The sequence below is a fragment of the Zeus faber genome (genome assembly GCF_960531495.2).
Source record: "Zeus faber genome assembly, chromosome: 10".
Taxonomy (NCBI): domain Eukaryota; kingdom Metazoa; phylum Chordata; class Actinopteri; order Zeiformes; family Zeidae; genus Zeus; species Zeus faber.
In genome coordinates, this window is record NC_137199.1 from 3,594,589 (window position 1) to 3,616,195 (window position 21,607).

The 21,607-nt window shown below is 43.9% G+C and overlaps 1 protein-coding gene across 1 annotated transcript in view; it reads left to right on the forward strand.

The window, feature by feature from the left end:
* il1rapl2 (interleukin 1 receptor accessory protein-like 2) overlaps window positions 1-20,590 on the forward strand; it is a gene marked incomplete at both ends in the record, with an annotated part of 388,422 nt that extends 367,832 nt beyond the window's left edge. Inside the window, 9 exons of the mRNA XM_080008007.1 lie at window positions 5,888-6,028; window positions 7,232-7,301; window positions 7,726-7,826; window positions 16,415-16,560; window positions 16,995-17,072; window positions 17,389-17,505; window positions 19,581-19,703; window positions 19,874-20,116; window positions 20,492-20,590. Of these exons, the coding sequence (XP_079864133.1) occupies window positions 5,888-6,028; window positions 7,232-7,301; window positions 7,726-7,826; window positions 16,415-16,560; window positions 16,995-17,072; window positions 17,389-17,505; window positions 19,581-19,703; window positions 19,874-20,116; window positions 20,492-20,590 (1,118 nt within the window). The remainder of the gene's footprint in view (window positions 1-5,887; window positions 6,029-7,231; window positions 7,302-7,725; window positions 7,827-16,414; window positions 16,561-16,994; window positions 17,073-17,388; window positions 17,506-19,580; window positions 19,704-19,873; window positions 20,117-20,491) is intronic.
* Window positions 20,591-21,607: the final 1,017 nt, after the last annotated feature.

The following is a 21,607-nucleotide window of genomic DNA, read 5'->3' on the forward strand; positions in this document are numbered from 1 at the left end:
TGAGAAGATCAACGGGCGTCATTACCAGATGCCCGAACCACCTCAGCGGGCTCCTCTCAGTACGGAGGAGCAGCGGTTCTCCTCTGAGGTCGTCTTGGCTCACGAAGCTCAGAGCCAGCCGCCTGTATCCTGGACGTTATTCGTTTGGTCATGACCCAAAGCTCATGACCATAGGTGAGGGTTAGAACAAAGATTGACCGGTAAATTGAGAGCTGCAAAAAGCAGAGATGCCGCCCTCACACACCCAAACCGGATAGCCTTCGGCCAAAGACAAGGTGCACCCTGAGACAAGGCGGGCCCCTGCCAGACCCCATAACTCTTAACTTAACACAGAGGATACGAACACAACTCTCACGCCGGTTGTATCGGGAACAAATGGTGTGAAGGAGTGGCCCGGTACTTCATACACCGACAGTACCTCCGCAAGAACAGCTCTGGGTACAGGGTCATAGGCTTTTTCCTCGGCCACAAATCAGATGTAGACTGTTTTGGTAATATCCCATGACTCCTCAAGGATCCGTGAGAGTGCAAAGAGTTGGTCCGGAGTTCCACGGCCAGGACGGAATCCGCATTATTCCTCCTGTATCCGAGGTTCGACTCTCGACCAGATCCTTTTTTTGCTGGCACCCTCACTGGCACTTTAAAAAGGGTGACCGGAGTCACCCTTTTTAAGAATGGGGACCAGCACCCCTCTCTGCCAATCCCTGATACCGTTCCCGCGTGGGCCCTACTTATTTCCACCCCCGGCACGTTGCCGCTGTGTTGCCATGGCATTTCCTGACACCTCAATGGCCTCCGTCAAGGAGATGGGTTCTGATGCTCCAGAACACAAGGGGGACCCAACAAGATCCCCAAAAAGACCCAACATGTCACCAAAAATCATTGTCAATATACTCAATGCAAAGTTTAATCACAGCTATACAGTGAGGGAATGAACCGCAAAAGAAAGTTTCACTCAGTCAAGGGAAATCTGTTGGCAAAGTGCTAAATAGTTTGCACTGGAGGCTGACTGTAGACACAAAAGCTTTTTTTTTTTTGTTTACTTTGTACTTCTTGTTCTTAACACGTCTTTTAACTTGAAAACTGTTGTGTTTGTTCTGGTGCTGGAGGCACTGTCCTTTCCTGTGTCACTAATATCTGACATCTTATTTTATAACAAAGCCCTTTGTGTGCACCATAGCCTTCTACCGATGTGGACACTACCGGAGTGTAAAACGACCTTACGGCTGCTTACCGGCTAACTGGCTGGCTGATTTTGCCCGTTTTAGCCTCCTGTGCCCTGGAGCCCTCTGTGAAGGCTAAAAGGGTCGTGTTGTGCTGCCTCTCTCTCTGCGTCTGCTCTTGGACGTGATGCTACAGCCTAAACAAGTTAGCCTAAGTTAGCTCACTTTAGCGATGCTTGATTACGTGCGTTGATAGCGGCAAATGTGTGTATGTGTGCGGTCAATTGGAGGGCGAAATTAGCCTGCTATCACCCTGCAAAGACCCCAAATAATGGGTTGATGTACATTATATACTGTAGGCCCATTGCGCCCATATTCCCCAGTGCACAAATCTTGTTGGCTCTCGGCGTTAAGACCGTACCCCTCCGCTGCAGTTCTTCAGAGCAGAGGGCCAACTCAAAAGATAAATGGGCGATGGAGGAGATACAAGCTTGGTGCGGAGGGAGGGGGTTCATTTGGGAGCGTCGCTCCTCTACGTGACCTTCTGCGCCCTCCGGAAATGTATTTTCTTAAAAAAAAAAAAAAAAGTTGGGAGGAGGAGTCGCCTCTTTTTTTAATGACTTTGAAACTACGCAATTTAATGATGTTATTGTTAAAAACTTATATTTAAAACGAAGTGAAATGCTTCGGAGCCAAACTGTTACAGTTGGGAGGGGGCGCAAAGCCAATTCATCCACACACAAATGGGGGCAGGGCCAGTAGAGGGAGTAGACGTAGGGAGTAGGGAGTCGACTACAGTAGTGTACTCTAGTCTGGTAGTAGTAGACTACATCCTGACAATACCACACAAAACCGGACGGCAAGACCTGAATAGTGTGGTCGGCCTTGGACACTGTGGCCAATCAATGGGCGAAAAGACACAGTCCTGAGGAAGTGTGTTGCTTTTGATTCATTTTGCTTTTTGTGTATTTGTGTGCACGTGATATCCATGATAAGATAGAACAGGATACAATAACACTTTATTCATCTCCAAGGGGGAATTCAGGATCAATGCAAAATAGGGAATGTGTTTGCAAACAAAGTCGTATAATTGCACAAATATCTGCTTTTTGCTTTGATGATTATAAGATTATAATGTAACTACTTCCTAATTTGTGATGGAAGTGGTTGGTGTACAGGTGGATAGACAGACAGACAGACAGACAGACAGACAGACAGACAGACAGACAGACAGACAGGAAGACAGACAGACAGACAGACAGACAGACAGACAGACAGACAGACAGACAGACAGACAGACAGACAGACAGACAGACAGACAGATAGATAGATAGATAGATAGATAGATAGATAGATAGATAGATAGATAGATAGATAGATAGATAGATAGATAGATAGATAGATAGATAGATAGATAGATAGATAAATAGATATATAGATAGATAGATAGATAGATAGATAGATAGATAGATAGATAGATAGATAGATAGATAGATAGATAAATAGATGAAATGGACCAACTGGAACCAACGCCAAGAAAAATCCTTGAAGCGTCCACATCTATTCTTTAGGTTATGAGGGGTAAAGATCAAGAAAAAAAGAGAGAGTGTATCGAGGGGAAACGACATAAAAAGGCAAGGAGGGGAAAACATACTGCAAATGTGTCCGTTCTCATCTCGCACGCACGCACACACACATCCGCTCACGGCAACTTAAACCCTTTCTTTCCGCTTTAAAAAAAATAATGATCTAAAAAGGAAACACTTAAAATTCATAGTTAAGATTCCGCTCCTATTTGCCCCACGCTGATGCTGAGAGCCAGCGAGCGACTCATTACTTATGGCTGGAAAAATATCGGAAAGAGGTAGAGAGAGAGAGAGAGAGAGAGAGAGAGAGAGGAAAATGGAAGCCGAATAGATGGCGATGGAGAGAAGGAGAGTGAAAGAGAAGTGCACAATTAAATGTTTCTCAATACTAATGGAAGCCATCCGAGTTCACTTCGCTGCAGAGCAAATATTTGGCAATTAGTTAAATTTCTCACTTTCTCCCTCTCTCTCTCTCCCTCTCTCTCTCTCTTTACTACTTTCCTCACTCCTCAGCACTTTCCCAGCCCCCGCCCCCCACTCATCGGCTTCTCCATGAGACGCAACAGGAGAGTAGAGTTGCAGAGACCTCTAGTGGTGGAGGGTGCTAACTGCAGGTCGGGGGGGGGGGGGGGGGGTTCACAAACCTTCCGACTGTGTCTCAGCATCTAGATAAATATAACAAAGCAGGTATCGGCCTTGATAGACGGTTAAAAAAAACAAAAAAACTTTTCACGTGTTTGTCGATTTCGAAAATGATAAAATGAGTGTTTGATAGTGAGATACAGCACTGAACACAGTCAGGGTGAATAACTGTTTATGAACCAGAACCAGACCAGCCAAATTAGAACCGGTGTATTATGGGTCTCAGATAATAATACTTAGTAGTACTATGAAGGCCCAATCTGACCAAACTGAACAGGGACCAGTATACAGTAGGTTTTCCTGCACGTCGTGGGTCACAGTAGAAAGTTGCTGACCACACTGTGCTACTTGGGTAATGACACTCTAGTACGACCTTGGACTCACCCTGGATTTAAACCTGCTTTTGGGAATGTCCACAGTCATTCATAGTCATTCCAGTACGTACTGTCATTGTATCATGGCAATGATAATTCACTTTATTACAGGTTGTTTTTTTTGCATGTGCAGGTGTGTGTGTGTGTGTGTGTGTGTGTGTGTGTGTGTGTGTGTGTGTGTGTGTGTGCGCGCGCGCGCGCACGTGCATGAGTGTGTGATAGTAATAGATCATGTTTCCCATGGTGTCATTCACCAGCCATGTCCCATTAATCTCCCAAACAGTCATATTGCCTATGATAGCACTATCTGTCTCCCTCTCTGTCCCACACACAAACACGCACACACACTCACACACGCACACTCACAATAGCAATCAGTTTTACAATGTGTGTGTGTGTATGTGTATGTGTGTGTGTGTGTGGTGTGTGTGTGTGTGTGTGCGTGTGTGGGTAGGAGGGTGTGTGCAACATGTATAAGTTTAGGTTGTCGGTTTTCTCTCCTGCCTGTTGAGTTTTCCTGTGAAAACTGTGAAAACCGGAGCTAAAAAGACACATTTAGCTCCCTTCCTTCCTCGCTGACCTCTCTGTGTCGGCAGTTTCAATGTAGAATTCTCTCTCCCTCCACTCTCTTGTCTCTCTCTTATATGTCAACCCCTGCAATGAATCACTCAGGACCCGTAGCTATAAAGCGTTTGAGAATCAATCCAAGGAACGGCGCAGCATTAATAAAGAAATCCCTACCTTATTGAAAGTAGGCAGCGCAGACGCTTTTGAGAATGAACAACGTTGATGGAAATCATAATGATGTCTTTTGGTTTATCGATCGTATTTTTGTGGTCTATTTCTTTTTTTTTGGAACGTACTGTACAGTATGTGTCCTGGTGTCTGGGGGTTTTATTTTTGGCCTAGTGTCTGGGAATCTGCGTTTATCGTTCCACACATTGAGGGCCATGTGATGGGTTGTGACACCTAGACTCACAAATGAGACTATTTAAAAAATACAGTATGTGTATGTTTTGACCAATCATGTTGCTGCGGGCGGTGCTCTGGGGACCTATGTCATCACTGTTGCAAAGTTGCTTCTTCCCTGTCGCCCACAGACATGAAGTTACAGGACGTTTTGTCCCTGCAGAAAGTGCAGGGGACCTTCTTTTGTATGGTCTAATCAGAAAAATCCCTAAAATGATTCCATCTCTATCCAAATAATTTCCTTTACTAAGTTATTTTTATGCTTTTGTTTTCTCTTATGGCAAAAGGTAGAAGCAGATTTGCGCCACTGAGAATTGTTTGGGTGGTTACAATCGATTTCCTACTCTGAGACCATAGAGAATGGGCCTTATATAGGCCTGTGGTATCAACGTGTTAATACTGAAAAAAATATGAGACGAATATGTTCACCCAAAATATTGTCTCTGGGAAATTGGCAGTTGGCAATTGAAAATTGAAAGTGAAAACTAAGTAGAAACTCAATGATGTTTGCCTCTGCACAATTACAGATCGCACTAGATCGATGCAACAACATTGTACTGCACTTGTTTTGCCTCGTGTTGTTTTTTGTGGGGGCCTTGAACAGAAAATTGATCTTACATTTCTGTCAAAGAGGTAATTGAATGACTCACACCAACCTGCAGATAACAAATCAGATTTTACCATTTCTTAATCCAGTGCACTCATACAGACAAAGCTTTATTTTTGTGTGTACTCAAAGATTGCACTGTCACTGTCACTGTCACTGTCACTGTCCTCTTCTCTCATCTCTCTTACCTTACAGTGTATGGGGTTAGCACATTTTGCTATTTGCTCTGCTGAAATCCACGATTGACTCTGCAGGATATAATGTAGGCTCTATGCAACAATAAGTTCCATACAAAACAAAAGGCATACAAACGTGTCCCGCTTCATCACAGGAAAGCAATCTTATTCCCTTCCATATCTTGCTTTGAATGCAGTGCCTGCAAAACATCGTTTTGACACAGAAATGTGCTTCCACATCCCCCCTCTCTTCCAATTGTTCTGACCTCTTTGTACTCAAATCTTGCTCCACTGACCTCATGTCCAATCGCGCCAATCTTCCAAATGAATTGTTTTCCCTCTCTCTCTCTCTCTCTCTCTCTCTCTCTAGATATGTACCGTCTGGAGCTGGCTGGTGGTCTGGGGGTCATACTGCTGCTGCTCGGGGTGCTGACAGCCATCTATAAGTGTTACAACCTGGAGATCATGCTGTGCTACCGCAGACACTTTGGAAGCGATGAAACCGAAGACGGTACTGATTCTTTACACGGCACACACACATGCAAAAAGGTCATATCTATATATTTTCAGTGCTTGCACGATAAGCAATAACCATGATCAACCCATGTAAGTGCACAATCCTGTATTTTTGGACTGAAAAGTGGACTCCTTTGAAAACAATTGCAACCCATTTACCTGAACAGATTTCTTACAATATGAGTTGGAACATGTTTGAACTCTTCCGTGGCGCTCCACCTTAACCGTACATATTCCTTTGCCACTCTGTCCTGAAAACTCTTGGTTTCTCAGCTGCAGCAAGCTTCAGGTTGCTAAACGAACCTAGATGTTTTCATCGAGATAAGATTTTGAACTGGCTTTGAGCTCGCTCATCAGCAGCTAACTTCTTTATGAGGGCGGCGCCTCGGGGCAAACCGGGGATTTGAAACAGATGATTGGTATAACCAAGGGCCTCATAAGTATGCATGTGGTGATATAATAACTTACTCTGCTTTTCATACAAAATAGCCTAAGGGAAATCAGTATTTGAACATTTTTCATTTTTCTTCGAGATCATTGAGTATTTCCGTTGGCCTGAATGTACGCTTTACGTTTCCCTGATTTTACTGTAAAAGCCGGTAATTGCCGGCTCACTAAACCTCCAACACACATACTGTACATACATGCACACAGTGAAGGAGCCGACACACAAATCATAAAAGGTGGCCACGACACAGTAGGATTACGTGCATATACACACTCCCACACCCGCTAGAAATATCATTGTTGGGAAGGAAAAAAAAAATCAATGATTATTCAAATTCTTAATGGGCGAGCTCAGCCAGTGTGGAGCAAATGTCTGAAAGAAATATACTGCTGCAATGTCTTTTAGATCTTTCTTTTATGGAATAATAAAAGTATAAGGTTTGAGAGAGAGTGTCCCGAGAGTCAAAGGTGACTCTGCTGTGACGCACAATATGTCTGGGAGACCAGAAAAATAGGAAAATACATTTTAAGAAAAAACAATATTCACCATGACCTCAGGTTCCATGCAAGTTTATTTATACAGCACATTTCAATAACAAGTCACTTCAAATGATTGATTCTGAAATGTGAGGCTCTGAGGCTTGCAAAACGGTCTGTCGATGGATGGATTTTTAGGAATTAAATCTTTAAATCTGTCTTGTGGTGTCTTGTTCCCTCTCTCTCTCTTTCTCTCTCTCTCTGACGCCTACAGATAATAAGGAGTATGACGCATATCTGTCCTATACCAAAGTGGACCTGGACTCTTTGGGCAGGTCAGCGGTGTGTGTGTGTGTGTGTGTCTGTGTGTGTGTGTGTGTGTGTGTGTGTGTGTGTGTGTGTGTGTGCGTGTGTGCGTGCGTGCATGTGTTCACAGGGTGTGTGTGTGTACACAATGCCTTTAATTTCGGGCTCCAATTTAAGAGTTGATGAAGAAATCAAGAGTTTTTGAAACATCGATTAAATTGTTTACTTCGCTCGCTGGATGGGTCAAATGCAGAGGAACCATTTCACCGGCCACCATCAAAGCATGTGTGTGTGTGTGCAAGCATGTGTTGTAGTGTGGTGTGTTGCGTGACAAATAAAGACTGTTTCTTCTTTCTTTTTCTTTCTGTATGATATGATAAGAATCGTTTACATTTTACAACACAGCCAATTACATTCCTCTCTTTCTCCTCTCCTTCATATCTCTTTTGCCAGGGCGAGTAGTGACGAGGAGACCTTTGCTTTGGAGATCTTACCAGATGTTTTGGAGAAACATTATGGATACAAGCTGTTTATACCAGACAGGGATTTGATACCGAGTAGCAGTAAGTATCCGTGTGTCAGTGGGTGTACATATCAGCGGGAAGTGATAGGTGTTGCACAAACTTTCGAAGGAAAGTACGATTGTGGCTTCTCATTTGCCTGAAAACGTTCACCTGTTTTTCTTAGTGCATGACTTCAACCGAAATTGCCAAACTCTATTCAAACTGATTTTTCTCAAATCCCTTAAAATGTCCTTAGAATAAATGAATGAAGTCGCCAAAATAGGGCATACCAGTGTGTGAACGCCAAGCCATAGATCATATAACTCTCACTTTAGCCCTTTTTTAAATCGAAATGGGCTCTTTTTTTTACATCAAAGGGGGCAGAGGTCAGTATTTTTTACTTGACTTAGCATTGCTTAGTTTACTGGACCGTAGAATTGATATATACTGTATACAGTGGAACATCACATTACGAGTTTAATTCGTTCCACAACCAAGCTCGTTTTACGATATGCTCGTTTTACAAATGAATTTTCCCAATTGAACTTAATTGAAATAAAATTAATCCATTCCAAGTCCCAAAAGCCACCCAAATATCACCCAAAAATCTTTTTTTATGGGTTTTAAAACAGAAAAGGTGTAGTTACAAGACTAATGGCAATTATTATTTTATATATTATTAATTATTTATTTTGCCAAAAAAACATAATACAGTCAAAGAGAATGCAAAAGAAATAATGTAAACTGGTTTTATTAATATAATTACCTTAAAGATGGGACGATTTGTGCGCGAGCAGACGATGGAGCGGGGAGGAGGAGGACGATTGTATTTGACGTGCTAGGTCCACTACACGCGTTCCTTTCTCATGTTTATCAATGATTTCCTTCTTCAATTCTATCGTAATTTGCTTTTTCTTCCTCTCAGAACTGTTCTTTGCACTAACCTTAGGAGCCATGGGTAACGCAACTAATTATTATAAAACAATAGCAAAAAATGTACAAAACTAAAAGAAAAACACTGGGAAAACACAATAGGGATGCTTCCACAACGAGATAGCCTTGTGAACTGAGCGAGCGGATGTACAGTATATATCTACAAGTTTCTGTTTCCTTTTCCACCTCCTTTGATATTGATTCCAGTCCACGGGAGCACTAGTTGGTGTTAAATCTACTGCTTGGAGCTGGTTACTCAATTTTCAAGCGGTCAGCCTCTACAAACGCTCCTTGGGGACTTTACGACTCAGGCCATCAGAATTACTTACATTGTGACATCCATGTTTTTTTTTAAATATTCAATATTCTCAGTCTAGACTTTGGAATGATGTATGTTGTGTGTGTGTGTTGACTACACACACACACACACACACACACACACACACACACACACACACACACACACACACACACACACACTTGTCTCAAACTCTCTCTTGCCAATCTCTCTCTTACCATAGCGCCCAATACCAGGAATTCATCACCTTGTCAAACCTAATCAGACTGTATGCACAACTTACTCAAAACACACACACACACACACACATACACACACACACACACACACACACACACACACACACACACACACAAACACACGCGCACACACACACACACACACTGCAAACTCAAATGCAGACACACACAGAGGGACACGCATTCACGAATGCACACTATATGCACACGCACACACACAGACATACAGAAAGTGTAAATTTGAGTGCATACACACACACATTCAGGCACACATGTAAACACATAGACACAGATATTGGCAAATGTGTCATATGGCATATGCGTCATGTTCTCCATCCACCTGCAGGGGGAAATGTGACTCTGGCTGCTCTATCTGCCAAGTTCTTGAACTACTTCCTCTGTCACACACACACACACACACACACACACACACACACACACACACACACACACACACACACACACGCACACACACACACACACACACGCACGCACACAAAGACATATGTGACCCACCACAGATTTTAGGTACTTTTAGTGACGTTTGACTTTTTTTTCAGGTTTTTTTAAGTGGAGAATCAGAGCTTCAAATCAAGGTGTCACTTGTGCGAATCAAACAAATATTTTTAAAGCTGTGACTTGTTAATGACAAGGATGTGGCAAACCATTTTTCTAAGATAATCACCCTCAAAGTTTTCCCAACAGGCTTCATTCAGCCTGCTCCCAGAATGCAATTGGTTTGGAGGACCAACAGAGCCACATGGCTACTTGCCACATGGTCACTTGACACCCTGCTGAATGGGGTAATCTCTGCATTGTTCTTGTGTTTTGAGGAATGTTGAACAGCTTCATCGACACACAATATCTTTGTTTTTAAAAAAAAGCATTTATCTAATAGTAAGAATATACAGTATGTGTTTCGTAAAAGTGGAATTATTGAGGAGTTTAAAAGTGCAGACAACACAAAAAATGTACAGTCAGTCAATAATATTAGTCTATTAATATATTAACCTCACCAAGGTTAATATTGTTTATCAACCTCGGTGTGTAATTTAATAAATAAATGTGCGTATGCCAAATTTCTTCAAAATTCTTGGAGTTATTATGTGGGCTAACCCCAACCCTACCTCAGCTACACTCTGAGAGCCTGTCTCTTTTCATTTTCTTTTCGCCCCTGAAAGTATTTGCAGGTAAACTTTAGAATCTTGTCCATTGCTTCTTGTTCATAATCTGCATCACCAACCTCAACCCCAACGGACTTCATCACGTCATCAACTTCTTCCGTTGTAACAACAATGGACATATCGTTGGTCTCCTCCCGTTCGTTCTTGAAAATATTCTGTTTCATCATCACATTCAGGTTGAAATCCGCTGTTTGAAATGTTTTCCAAGTCCAGGTTAACGCCGGTATCAGATTCAGCATCGCTGTTGTTCTCTGTGTTGCTGTTGGAGAACTGAGTATCATCACCGAAAATGCGAAAAAGTCCAGTATACGCTGCTTACACTGACTTGAGTCTGACCTGACTTGTGACTGATCAGCGGTCCGCAATATGATTTAGAGCTTCCGCCACCCGCTCCTCGTAATCCATAACAACACGGAAATGAAAGTTTCAAACACAAGTGAAACCGAAGGATTCTCGTCTGTTTTACGGAAGTGACGTCAGCTTGTCTTCTTCGTTGGTGTACGGCACCTACACAATAATGTCTCTGTGTGTGTGTAAAAGTAGTAATATTTCAAGGCTGAACTCTATCAAAACTGTTTCACATTGTGACTTCACATCACATGGAATATGATGGGATGATTTTCACCTGGATAAGTCACTTTAAAGGAAATGATCGATCGGCCTTCAGTAAGTGAACTGCGTTTCCCCATGTAATCTCACGTGAATATTTAACTCAACGGTTTAACATTTATCTACTATTATGAATCAAACTCGGTTTTGAAAATACGTTGAGAGATAAAAAAAATCCCACAAAGGAACACAAATCTGTGAGGTTTTTTCAACTAATTTGGCGGCTCGTCGTGATTTTAGAAATGCGCGACAAGTCGGGTTTTGCTGCGTTGGTCACATGAATATTGATGCTCCTATTGCAGGAAGTACGATCAATTTCTCATGGGACTGATCGACAGATCATGTAATCCAATCGAGGACTCTGCATTCAGGTCGGATGGCAGGGGGAGTGACGATGCTGCGCTTCCATCCCGCCCTGCATGGGGGGCCAATCTCTCTTGCCAATGTTCGTCCATGCTGGATGCAGAGCTCTACTTGGTAGCCCCCCGCCAAAAAGCTCCATCTATCCCACTGTTCCGCAAAGTGCACACAAAGCTGGTGAAGGGCTGGGATAATGCCTTCTCAGTGTGGGGACCAGTGAGGGGGTTCAAGCATATCTGGCGCTTGGACCAGGCCCAGGAGCTGGGCTACCTGTCCTTCCTCCAAGTGGAAGGGCCTATTGTAGCCTGTCTTGCCCCATGGGAAGGCAAGAGAAGGCCTACTTGGTGTCGGGGCATACTGAGTACGCAGGACCTGTTCCAGTGCTACCAGGCCAAGCTGCTGCTGGCTGACTCGGACACGGCAAAGGAGGAGAAGCTGGTGAAGTTACAGAAGGCTACGGATCGCTCCCTCTGTCTCACTCAAAGAGGAAAAGAAAATCCTCCTCACAGTCCCTCCCAATGGCCGGGAGGTAAGAGCATGGCAGAGGCCAGGACACAGAAGCGGTAAAGAGGCTTCCACCCTCCTCAGCCTCCTCATTCCCTGTGGCTGTAGAAACCTAAGAACTGGAACCGGAACATGTTCCACCCCGCCAGTTAGGTGAAAGGGCAGAAACCGTGACCGCAGCCCTCTCCGGACCGATCCCTGTCTCGGCTGAGGCCGCAGCAGGGCCACACTGCCATGCAAAGCAGGCCCCCCTTAAGGCGGCTTGCTATACCGCAAGGCACCGTTTGAGTCCAATTATATATTCAACAATAAAACAAGCGAAATTCATAAACCCAGTATCCCATTGTGTCATGCTTTACCAGGGGGAAATTTAAATCTTGATATATCACCTTCCAGACAACAATTGGCCATGAGTCACACGCCCAACCCATTGAGCACCGCACCTCCAGGCTCGAAGCCCGTGCATATTGGACCTGTGGGTCCGCAGAGTAAGACGGAACGCGCACAAGCAGGTGCGCACCACGCCGGCGCTGCTGCAATGCTCAACAGCCTGGCACGCGTGCACGATGAATCCGTGGGTCCTCAACACTGACAAAGATCTATGGCATCCAGTTCACCCATTCTCCATCCACTTTCAGAGGAAAAGTTGAGTCCTTAGTCCCGCACAACCAGACAGAGGTTCTCGCCAGAAAGATGAACTCCCTGCTATAAAAAGGGGCGGTACGGTGCGTCTCAAGATAGAGAGAGGAACACAGACACTTCAGCAGATAATTCGTGGTGCTGGAAAAAGAAGGAAACTTCCACCCGATATTAGACCTGCAGATGTTAAACAAGCATCTAATGAAATTTCAGTGTTGACCACACGTCAGTTGGCAAGATTAATTCGACCAAACCACTCGTTTGTGAAGCTAGATCTGAGAGATGCATATTTGTACTTCATCATCCAGTACAGAAAATATCTGCGCTTTGCCTTCCAGGGGAAAGCCTACAAATTTCTCGTACTCCCCTTTAGCTCCTGGTGTTCACAAAATGTTTGGAGGCAGCGATAATACCGTTACTCTTGCAGGGGGTGAGAGTGTACATATATTTGGGCGACTGGCTGCTCTGCAGGGTTAGCCAGTGCCAGAAGGAAATCAGTCAGGCGGCCAATTCAACCCTCCTCACCTATGGAGTCTAGGCTTTGTTATCAACATGGAGAAAAGTGTGTTAACCTCGAGTCAACGCGCCCCCTTTTTAGGCATGGAGCTAAATGGGTTTCAATGATGGCCCATCTCTCCAGATCAGATCTCAGGCCATCAAGTCATGCGCGTTATAGTTCGGGCCCGGATAGTTAATGACATCCTTTTTGTGCCAGAAACTGCTGGGCATGATTGCATCAGCGCTACCCCTCGGCATGTTGCAGGCCATGGCGTTCCAGAAATGGTTCACAGCTAGATGTTTTCACCCAGTAGATAAGTAAAGGACAAGAAAAGTGTGGAGAAACGCATGATTCCTTCTTGTGGGGTCCACGCTGGGAAGCGTATCATACCGCTCCACCATCACCACAGATGCATCCAGCATGGGGTGGATACAATGATGCAACAGCCAATAGGCGGTGGACAGTGACACAGTTGATGCGTCACATAGATGTAAGACCTGCACACAGTGGTAATAGCTCTTCAACACTTCCTACCAGCCCTCAAGGGCCAACATGTTCTGGTGAGGTCAGACTACACGTAGGCAATAGCATAGCGATGGGGCGCCTGTGATCGGCACGCCAAAACATGGTGTGTTTTTCACTTTAGATGGAGGTTATTTTATTTGACTTTGTTTCCTTATGGACCGAAACAAGTACCTGGCTGATGAGTGGACACATTGCTGGGTTTAAGAAGCCGTTGTATGTTGGTTGTACAAGTTACAGATGCAGGCACAAAGTCACAAGGATTACCTTGGCCTTAGATGAATGGGTTCATATTTTATTTATCACTGTTTTCTGCTCTGAACATACATGCACACACACACCCACACACACACACACACACACACACACACACCATGCAGACACACACCAGTCCATCATGGTTACCTAGTCCTCTTCCTGAGCTAGCTCTATGGACAGTGAACAAATGTGGCGTCCTAATCACTCACTGATATTGGGATGTAATATGTCAGGTATGCTAAGTATACAGTATGTTGGCCCTAGGATCTTAACCCTAACCCTAACACTAATTGGCCTTAAAACATTCAACAACCCACAGCATTTGCATACGGTGCACAAATTTAACTTAACTTCCAAACTGAGCCAAAACTCACCAATCATTCCTCTCTGCACATTAGAATTTTTCTATCCAACAGATGTTTCCCAATGCCCTCAAAATGTCCTTATAATGAATTAAGTTACCAAAATACCCCATTAATGTAACTATGAAATATTAAACTGTGTGCCCCCCCCCCCCACATAGCTTTTTTTTTTTTTCAAAACATACGTGGTAATGTGGATAAAAATGGATTGGACCATCTGTCCCCCAAACAGCCACACTGGTGTCCTCGCGGACCCACACACCTAAACAGACAGAATCAATCCAATAAGATTACACATGTACACGTGAACTGCTCCCTCAATGCAAAAGTTCCATGGTTAAAGTGTTTGGCCTTCTTCTGTCTATGTAAAGAGAGAGAGAGTAAATTATTTAAAAGATAGAGAGGAAGAGAGAGAGCCCATTGACACTGCAGCATAGCGATGCGACCTAAAATACACCATTCAATTATCCACGTCATTAAGCCTCCATGCAGATGGCGAAATTTACAAGAGAACAAGAAACAAACAAGCGGGAAAGGCTGGTTTATTTCATTAATTGATTTACATAATCTTCAAAAAAGGGTGAGCGAGAGAGAGAGAGAGAGAGAGACGCGCAAATCTGTAGTCGGTTCTGTACTATTTGTGCACCTCAAATTGAGCGTGAAATTGCAATGTGTTGTTGGAGGGTCTCTGTCATTAATTTAGTTAGCAAGTGGGAGGGAGCAGGGGAGGGCGGGCAGTGAAGAGATAAGGGTAACAGTTAGGGATGCACCGACACTATTTCTGTCAGTGTACGAGTACTGAGAACTCCTCGGTGCTTGCCAATACCAAACCCAATACAATAACATGCCGTTACACTTATTGGGCTGAGGTACTGGAGCTACTCAGAATGGGACCCCAAACCGGTATCTGTGGCAATGGTTAAAAGTAAAGGCTTGAACACGACACTTCATGTTGGAAGATCCCACTTCTTCTTCTTCATGCTTCCAATGCTTCATGCTTCTTCTTCTTCATGCACCAAAAACAGCTCCCACATACAATTTCACAATGGCCAAACTCCTAACTTTCACCCCTTCAATATACTGTACATTGCCTCTAGGAATAGCAACAGAGACATTCCTCTCTCACTGTGGGCCTGCGCTGACTGGAACCACAAGATCGCTGTTTGGAAAATTCTGTCCATCTGTCCACTGTGATAGGTTGCTTTTCCGACTGAAGAATCCAATCCGCAGAGTCTTAGCATCTTTTTTATAAATCAATGCTGCTGGGGATGTGGTGAAGAGGTGATTAGAAGAGCCTCTGTTCTTTAATAGCCTCCTTTGGGAGAGTATCCTGCAGTTTTGATCGGCTTTGTGAAATGAAAGCCTCCGCTTCCATTGAGTGGACTAACCTGCCTGAGGGTGGCTGAGTAAGGTGCTTGAGGTCACCTGTTTAAAGCTGCCATCACAGCAAGCAGGGGGCTTTGGGAGAAAGGCTTCCAGGTGTATTAAGGCAGGTCAGGGGAATAATATAGAGAGGCCTGAGGGAAACATTCACTTTTGAGGGTTATCTTTTTGTGTAGAATTTTAAGCAGTAATCCCTAAGATTATTTTGCTCAAAAATCTTATATTGGATATGCTTTTATCTGGCATCTTTTAAGAAACAGCCATTCAATGTATTTGCCTCATGCTTGTGTTCCTCTATATACTGTTTCCATTGTTGGTGGCGGGGCACACATTTTGTAATTGCTTTCAAATGGTTTTGATGTTTGGCTCTTTGCTTGTCTGTCTGTATTTGTGGAAAGAAGTGACAAGTCTATACAAAGTATGCAAAGGACATTATTGGATTGTGTTTCTCTTTCACACCCTTCACACTGACGCAGTCACCTGTTTATGACCTGCTGAGACATTGCAGATTTGAATGTGCGTGGCTACCCAGAAATGTACAAAGATCCGACAACCATTTAACATCTGCTGTTGGTCCGCTACTGTGTGAAAGTATTTTATCTTTTACAAAACTCAAGTTCAAAGAACCCGACTTTCACTTGCAATGACACAGCGGTTTTTACAGAAGTACAGATGTGCACACATTTACCGAAATGTAAAAACTACACCGCTAAAAAGGACATTTTGGTTTGGTGTATATGGTGCTCCAAACATGGTGGTCAACCAGTATTTAGATGGGTTTTGTTTTCGTTTTTTTGTTTTTTTTGTGGTGTGAAAAGAGTAGGCCTAATCATCTCTCCCCGTCTCCACCCCACCCAGTCTACATTGAGCACCTGGCTCGAAGCGTGGAGCAAAGCAGGCGTTTGATCATCGTTTTGACTCCGGAGTTTGTCGCCAAAAGGGGCTGGAGCATATTTCAGATTGAGACACGCCTACACTCCATGCTTGTTACCGGGGAGATCAAGGTAGAGTCCAGCGCAGGTCACGCATATACACATGAATTATACAAACCACAGACAGACAGAGGAGGCCCCACAGTTATGATTCATCCAATTTTAATGGAATGACTCATGATATTTGGGTTAATTATTTGTCAAGTTTGCCACAAAATCTCCATCTGGAAGAATTTTTACCTCCAATTATGCACAGCTGTGCAAAATTTCAAAAGCTATTGAACCATAAGGTACAGTTTGAGACGTTTAAACACGATCTGTGCTCGCCTTTTCAGCTGTCAAAGTGATAAAAGAAAACCTTGCTCAAAACTTCCATATAGTCTCCTTTTTCACCTTGTAGGTGCAGAATACGTATACTTGCTTTATCTAACTCTGCCTTTATAATCTGTCCCGCCTCTGTCCAATTGTCTCTCTGTCTGTCTCTTCCTCTCTGTCTTGATGCCCAGGTTATCATGATAGAGTGTGCTGATCTGAAGAGTGTTATCAACTACCAAGAGGTTGAAGCACTTAAACATACTATCAAGGTACATTATATAGGCCTAACCATCCAACACATATGGTTGGATGGTTAGGTGGATGGATGGACGGACGGACGGACGGATGGATGGATGGATGGACAGATGGATGGATGGATGGATGGATGGATGGATGGATGGATGGATGGATGGGTCAGGGTAGTTTCAACCTGCAACACTCCTGCACAACACTGAGAGAGCTGGGAGGGCTGAGAGAGTTAAGACAAACTAAATAGCTGAATGGATGACTGCATGGATGATAATTGGCAATGGGAATTCCCCCAGAGGCTGTTTCAGTTTCCTTCTATCCTGTTTCTGTCCCAAGGTTCTGTCTATCATTAAGTGGAGGGGGCCTAAGAGCAATGAGCTGTCCTCCAAGTTCTGGAAACAGGTGGTCTACGAGATGCCTGCCAAGCGCAGAGAGACGCTGTCCAGACGCCAGGTAAAGTCATACAATTACAGTGAAATAAATTTTCCTCCCACATGTATTTATTGTGAACAAGTGGCAGACGAAGCCGCTGGCAAACAAGGGTGAAACACAGTCCAGCTGCTGTGTGTCGATACACACAGATTAGTCTTAGATGTAGCTTACAGGTTTCAAGTAACTAATTTCTCCACTAAAAACACATTTTGAGAGGTCTTGAGCTCATTCAGGTCGATAGTTGGACTTGGCTCATTTATGTACTTTTAACAGCCGAGACCGAACTGAACCCAGCAGCACGACCACGGACACAATCAAGTAGACGTATCAGTTGATTAATGGCTCTCAACCAGAAGACAGGTAAAAAGACCGGCGAGGAGGTCAAACCAGGAAAACAGTCTGTGCAGCTAAAAATTCAAAAGGGGCAGGGGAAAGAGTAAGTCCAGAATCCAGAAGGTGGGGACACGGTCAGGACCAGGCAGGCATGGACACTAGCCGGGTGGAAGATACCAGACAATCAAACACTGTGTGAGTGAACAGGACCGGTATATATAGACAGGCCTAGACAGACATGTTGTCATTATGATATTATGTCACAGTGCTGAGTGGGGGGAAGCCGATTGGGAGGGGCAGAACTCAGAATCTAAAATGGCCCCTATGTTGTGACATGGCAACATGGCAACCTAAGTTGTGACAAGTACTTTGCCTACTAGTAAGTATTGAGCGGGATACTCCAGTTTTTTGGGAAATTCACATTTTGTCCATGTTTCCCAGATTCAGGCGAGACAGTCAATACCAATGTCATTCATGCCGTGTCGCACATCCTACTTCTCAATGCAGTATCGGCCCTCGATGGATCAGGCTGTGCGCTGAACTTTAATTTAGAAGAAAAATGAATGGCTGTTACATTTGTGTTAGTTGATCCGTGTCTGTTCAACACCAGTAGTGACTGTCATCGATCTTATCCTGTTTACATGTGAATTGTGACTTTACGACAATTTTCTTGTCCTACTGGTTATTAATAGCTTCAACATATGGAGGGAAAACATTAAAATTTAGTTTAAAAAATAATTCCAATGTTTGTTTTCAAACAACATCAATTAAAAATTGACTTGACTTGAATGAATTCTGGCGAAGCTATCCGGCGACCTATTTACTTTTGGTCTCTGACCCAACGTTAATTGCATCCAGCCTATGAAATCTCTGATAAATGCAGAAAGACATCATCCAGATGTCAGACAGAGGAGTCGATTAAAATCACCGTTGAGTAGTCGTCACAGAAAAGTAGATTCATTACCACTCCAACACGTGGCCCACAATTTTTTTGCTAAATGCAGAGTGGCACTGTGCACTCAACATGTTGAAACCAATTATGGATAGACTTAGAGTTAGCAAACATAGCTGTCGGATCAAATGCTGCACCGCACAAACAAACTTTTAATTTTTCACAAAGAGGATGTATCCCTTTTTCGAGCACCAAACAATGTTCAATAGCATGCTGTAAGAAAATTCCAGACCTAGTGGCCACATGACAAACTCAGCATCTAGCAGCTGCTGAAAAGAGCCCACTCCTTATCCTGCACTGCAAAAACATGCAAAAGAGGAAATGCACTAATTACTCCGCTGCTATGCCAAGCTTTCTAAATCCAATCACACAGTCGCAACCCTGCACAGACTTCTAATGATGATGCCAATTCAATTCATTTGGAAAGTTTGGAAAGTTTGGAAAGACGTTTGGAAAGACAGCATGGTGGCAATGGTTGATTTTTTAAATAGTCTACACTATCATTATATACGTACTGAGTGACGTAATACCCTGGCTCTACCAGGGTATTAATTTCAACTAGACCATCATTTTGCCTCTTTAGGGTCATATAATGAAAGCAAAAAGCAAATTGCCATAACTCTTTCCTCAACGAAATTGTTGGAAATGTGATGCAATATATCAAAAACAATACCATTTAACTATTGTCTTATCATTCGAACACATAAAGAACATCTGTGCACTAACATGTGTGTGACATAACACACATGATTGCAGGTAAATAGCATTTCCAGAATGGCGGCGATATTTAGTGTCACATCCTTTTAAACAGGTGATGGACTCTGGGGAGCAGGGCCTGTTTGGTGACCTTCAGACCACCGTGTCCACCATTGCCATGACGACTACCTCCGCCTCGCTCGCACCGCCTAGTGATGGTCGCCATGGACACCATCAAGTGAGCTCCAGCATCTACATGACTCACTGTCTGTTTTCCCCCTCCCTCTCTGTGTATTACTTAAAAGGAACGCTGGTGATGTGGTTGAGCGGGTTTTCACCAGTGTGAATATTCAAGGAGATTTAAAAGTTGTGTTCAACATTTGCCTCATATCCTCTTTCAAATTGCAGGTTGCCTTGGCGACAGAGATCCCCGACTACAACCAGATGACCTTGCCGCTGGGTGGGGGCCACGGGACGACCACCTCCCAGATGCGGCACTTCTGCCGCAGCTATGAGTTCCAAATGCCTCCCCCACCTCCATCTTCAATCTCGCCTCCCCTGCCGCCGCCCTCCACCGTGCAGTTCTCCACCCTGGGCCCCGGGGGGCGCCACGTCTACTGTAACATACCCATGACACTGCTGAATGGACAGGTTAGGAGAACTTGTTTTGAGTTTTCTTTTCGTTCATTTTCAGAGTGTTTTATTGGATTTTGCTTAAATTTGGATGAATATAAATGAATAAAGCTGTATTTCCTACGATGAGGTTTAGAGTTGTACCTAAATGTGGACTAAGTAACAGAATAGTTATTGCTCTGTCTCCCACAGGCAGAGGAACAAGACACATTACAATAAAACTATTAGTTATTGTGCCATGTGGAACATTAATACCGATTGAATTGTGCTTTAAGTTTCCCCGGGCGAAGGGACTGTGCACACTGAACAGTATGCACAATACCAAATACACTGGCTATGAAGCTGTGTTGGAGATAATTACTGATTGCGAAGTGTTCTTTTTGTGTTTCTAAGGTGACCCAGAGCAATACGCTGGGGAAGAAGCCAGACATCCACTTGAACAGCACCTTCGTACCGCTCACCAGCAGAGAGCTGAGCTCAGACATCTGGTAAAAGACAAACTGCCCATCGGCACAAAGAACCGTTCTAACCACGTCAGCGTTGGGAGCTGAGCAGACTGGTCGACTGGCTTGTTTTGTTTGTTTGTTAGTTTGTTTTTCATGGCGTCACAGACTGTGTAAAAACTTGTCTCAGAAACGTGTCTGTTTGGTATTTCTACAAGACTGGTTTATAGACTACAGAGCTACAGACTCGCCCGGATCACGTTCTGATCTGGCTTTGAGCAATGTGTGGCAATGTGTTCTGCTGACAAATACTGCATTATGCCTGTTTAACACTGGTTGGGTAAGCACGGACAAGTGAGTTTGTAGAGTTTTTACCAACTTGTTTTACAAGCTTTTCACTTGTTGGGCTTTTTGTTTCAAGAACACCTCCCCAGATGTACGGACCGGTTAACTTACACGGTGACTACTCATGGACTGATGCCAACTTGCAAGTGAAGACCTGTGGCAGCAGGAAAAATAACAATGAAGCGCTGTTGGTATGAACTACTCTTTACTCCAATGCCATTTTGGTACTGTAGAGGGTCCAGCAAACTGTGGCTTCTTACAAAGAAACCACACAGTCATACATAGCTAACTTGGTAAAAGAACCAGTGGCGCTGCTATGACGCCGAACTGACGAATGTATGAAACGAAACACGGAGTCACAGACATTAAGCTTTCCCGGACACCTCACAGTCAAGACAGAGATGGAGGGAAGAATGCCTGAATTGGGAGAATCCCCATCAGATCTCGAGACAAAAAGCCCGTCTTTGAAAATGCAGCAGCTCTTGGAACACCAGCTGAGCAACCAGAACGGTTTATGCGTCACAGTATGGGGAAAGGTCTCGAAGACATAGAAATTATAAAGAAAAAGTCGTGAAGTCGTGAACTGCCAGATCTCCACGTTATCCCAATTCTCTGAATATTTAATCTACTTCCCAAACTAACTGGCTAGCCTCTCTGAATACCCTGCTCTGTCAGGTTGCTCTCGGGCAACTGCTGTACAAGACACTTAAATGCAGCTAGT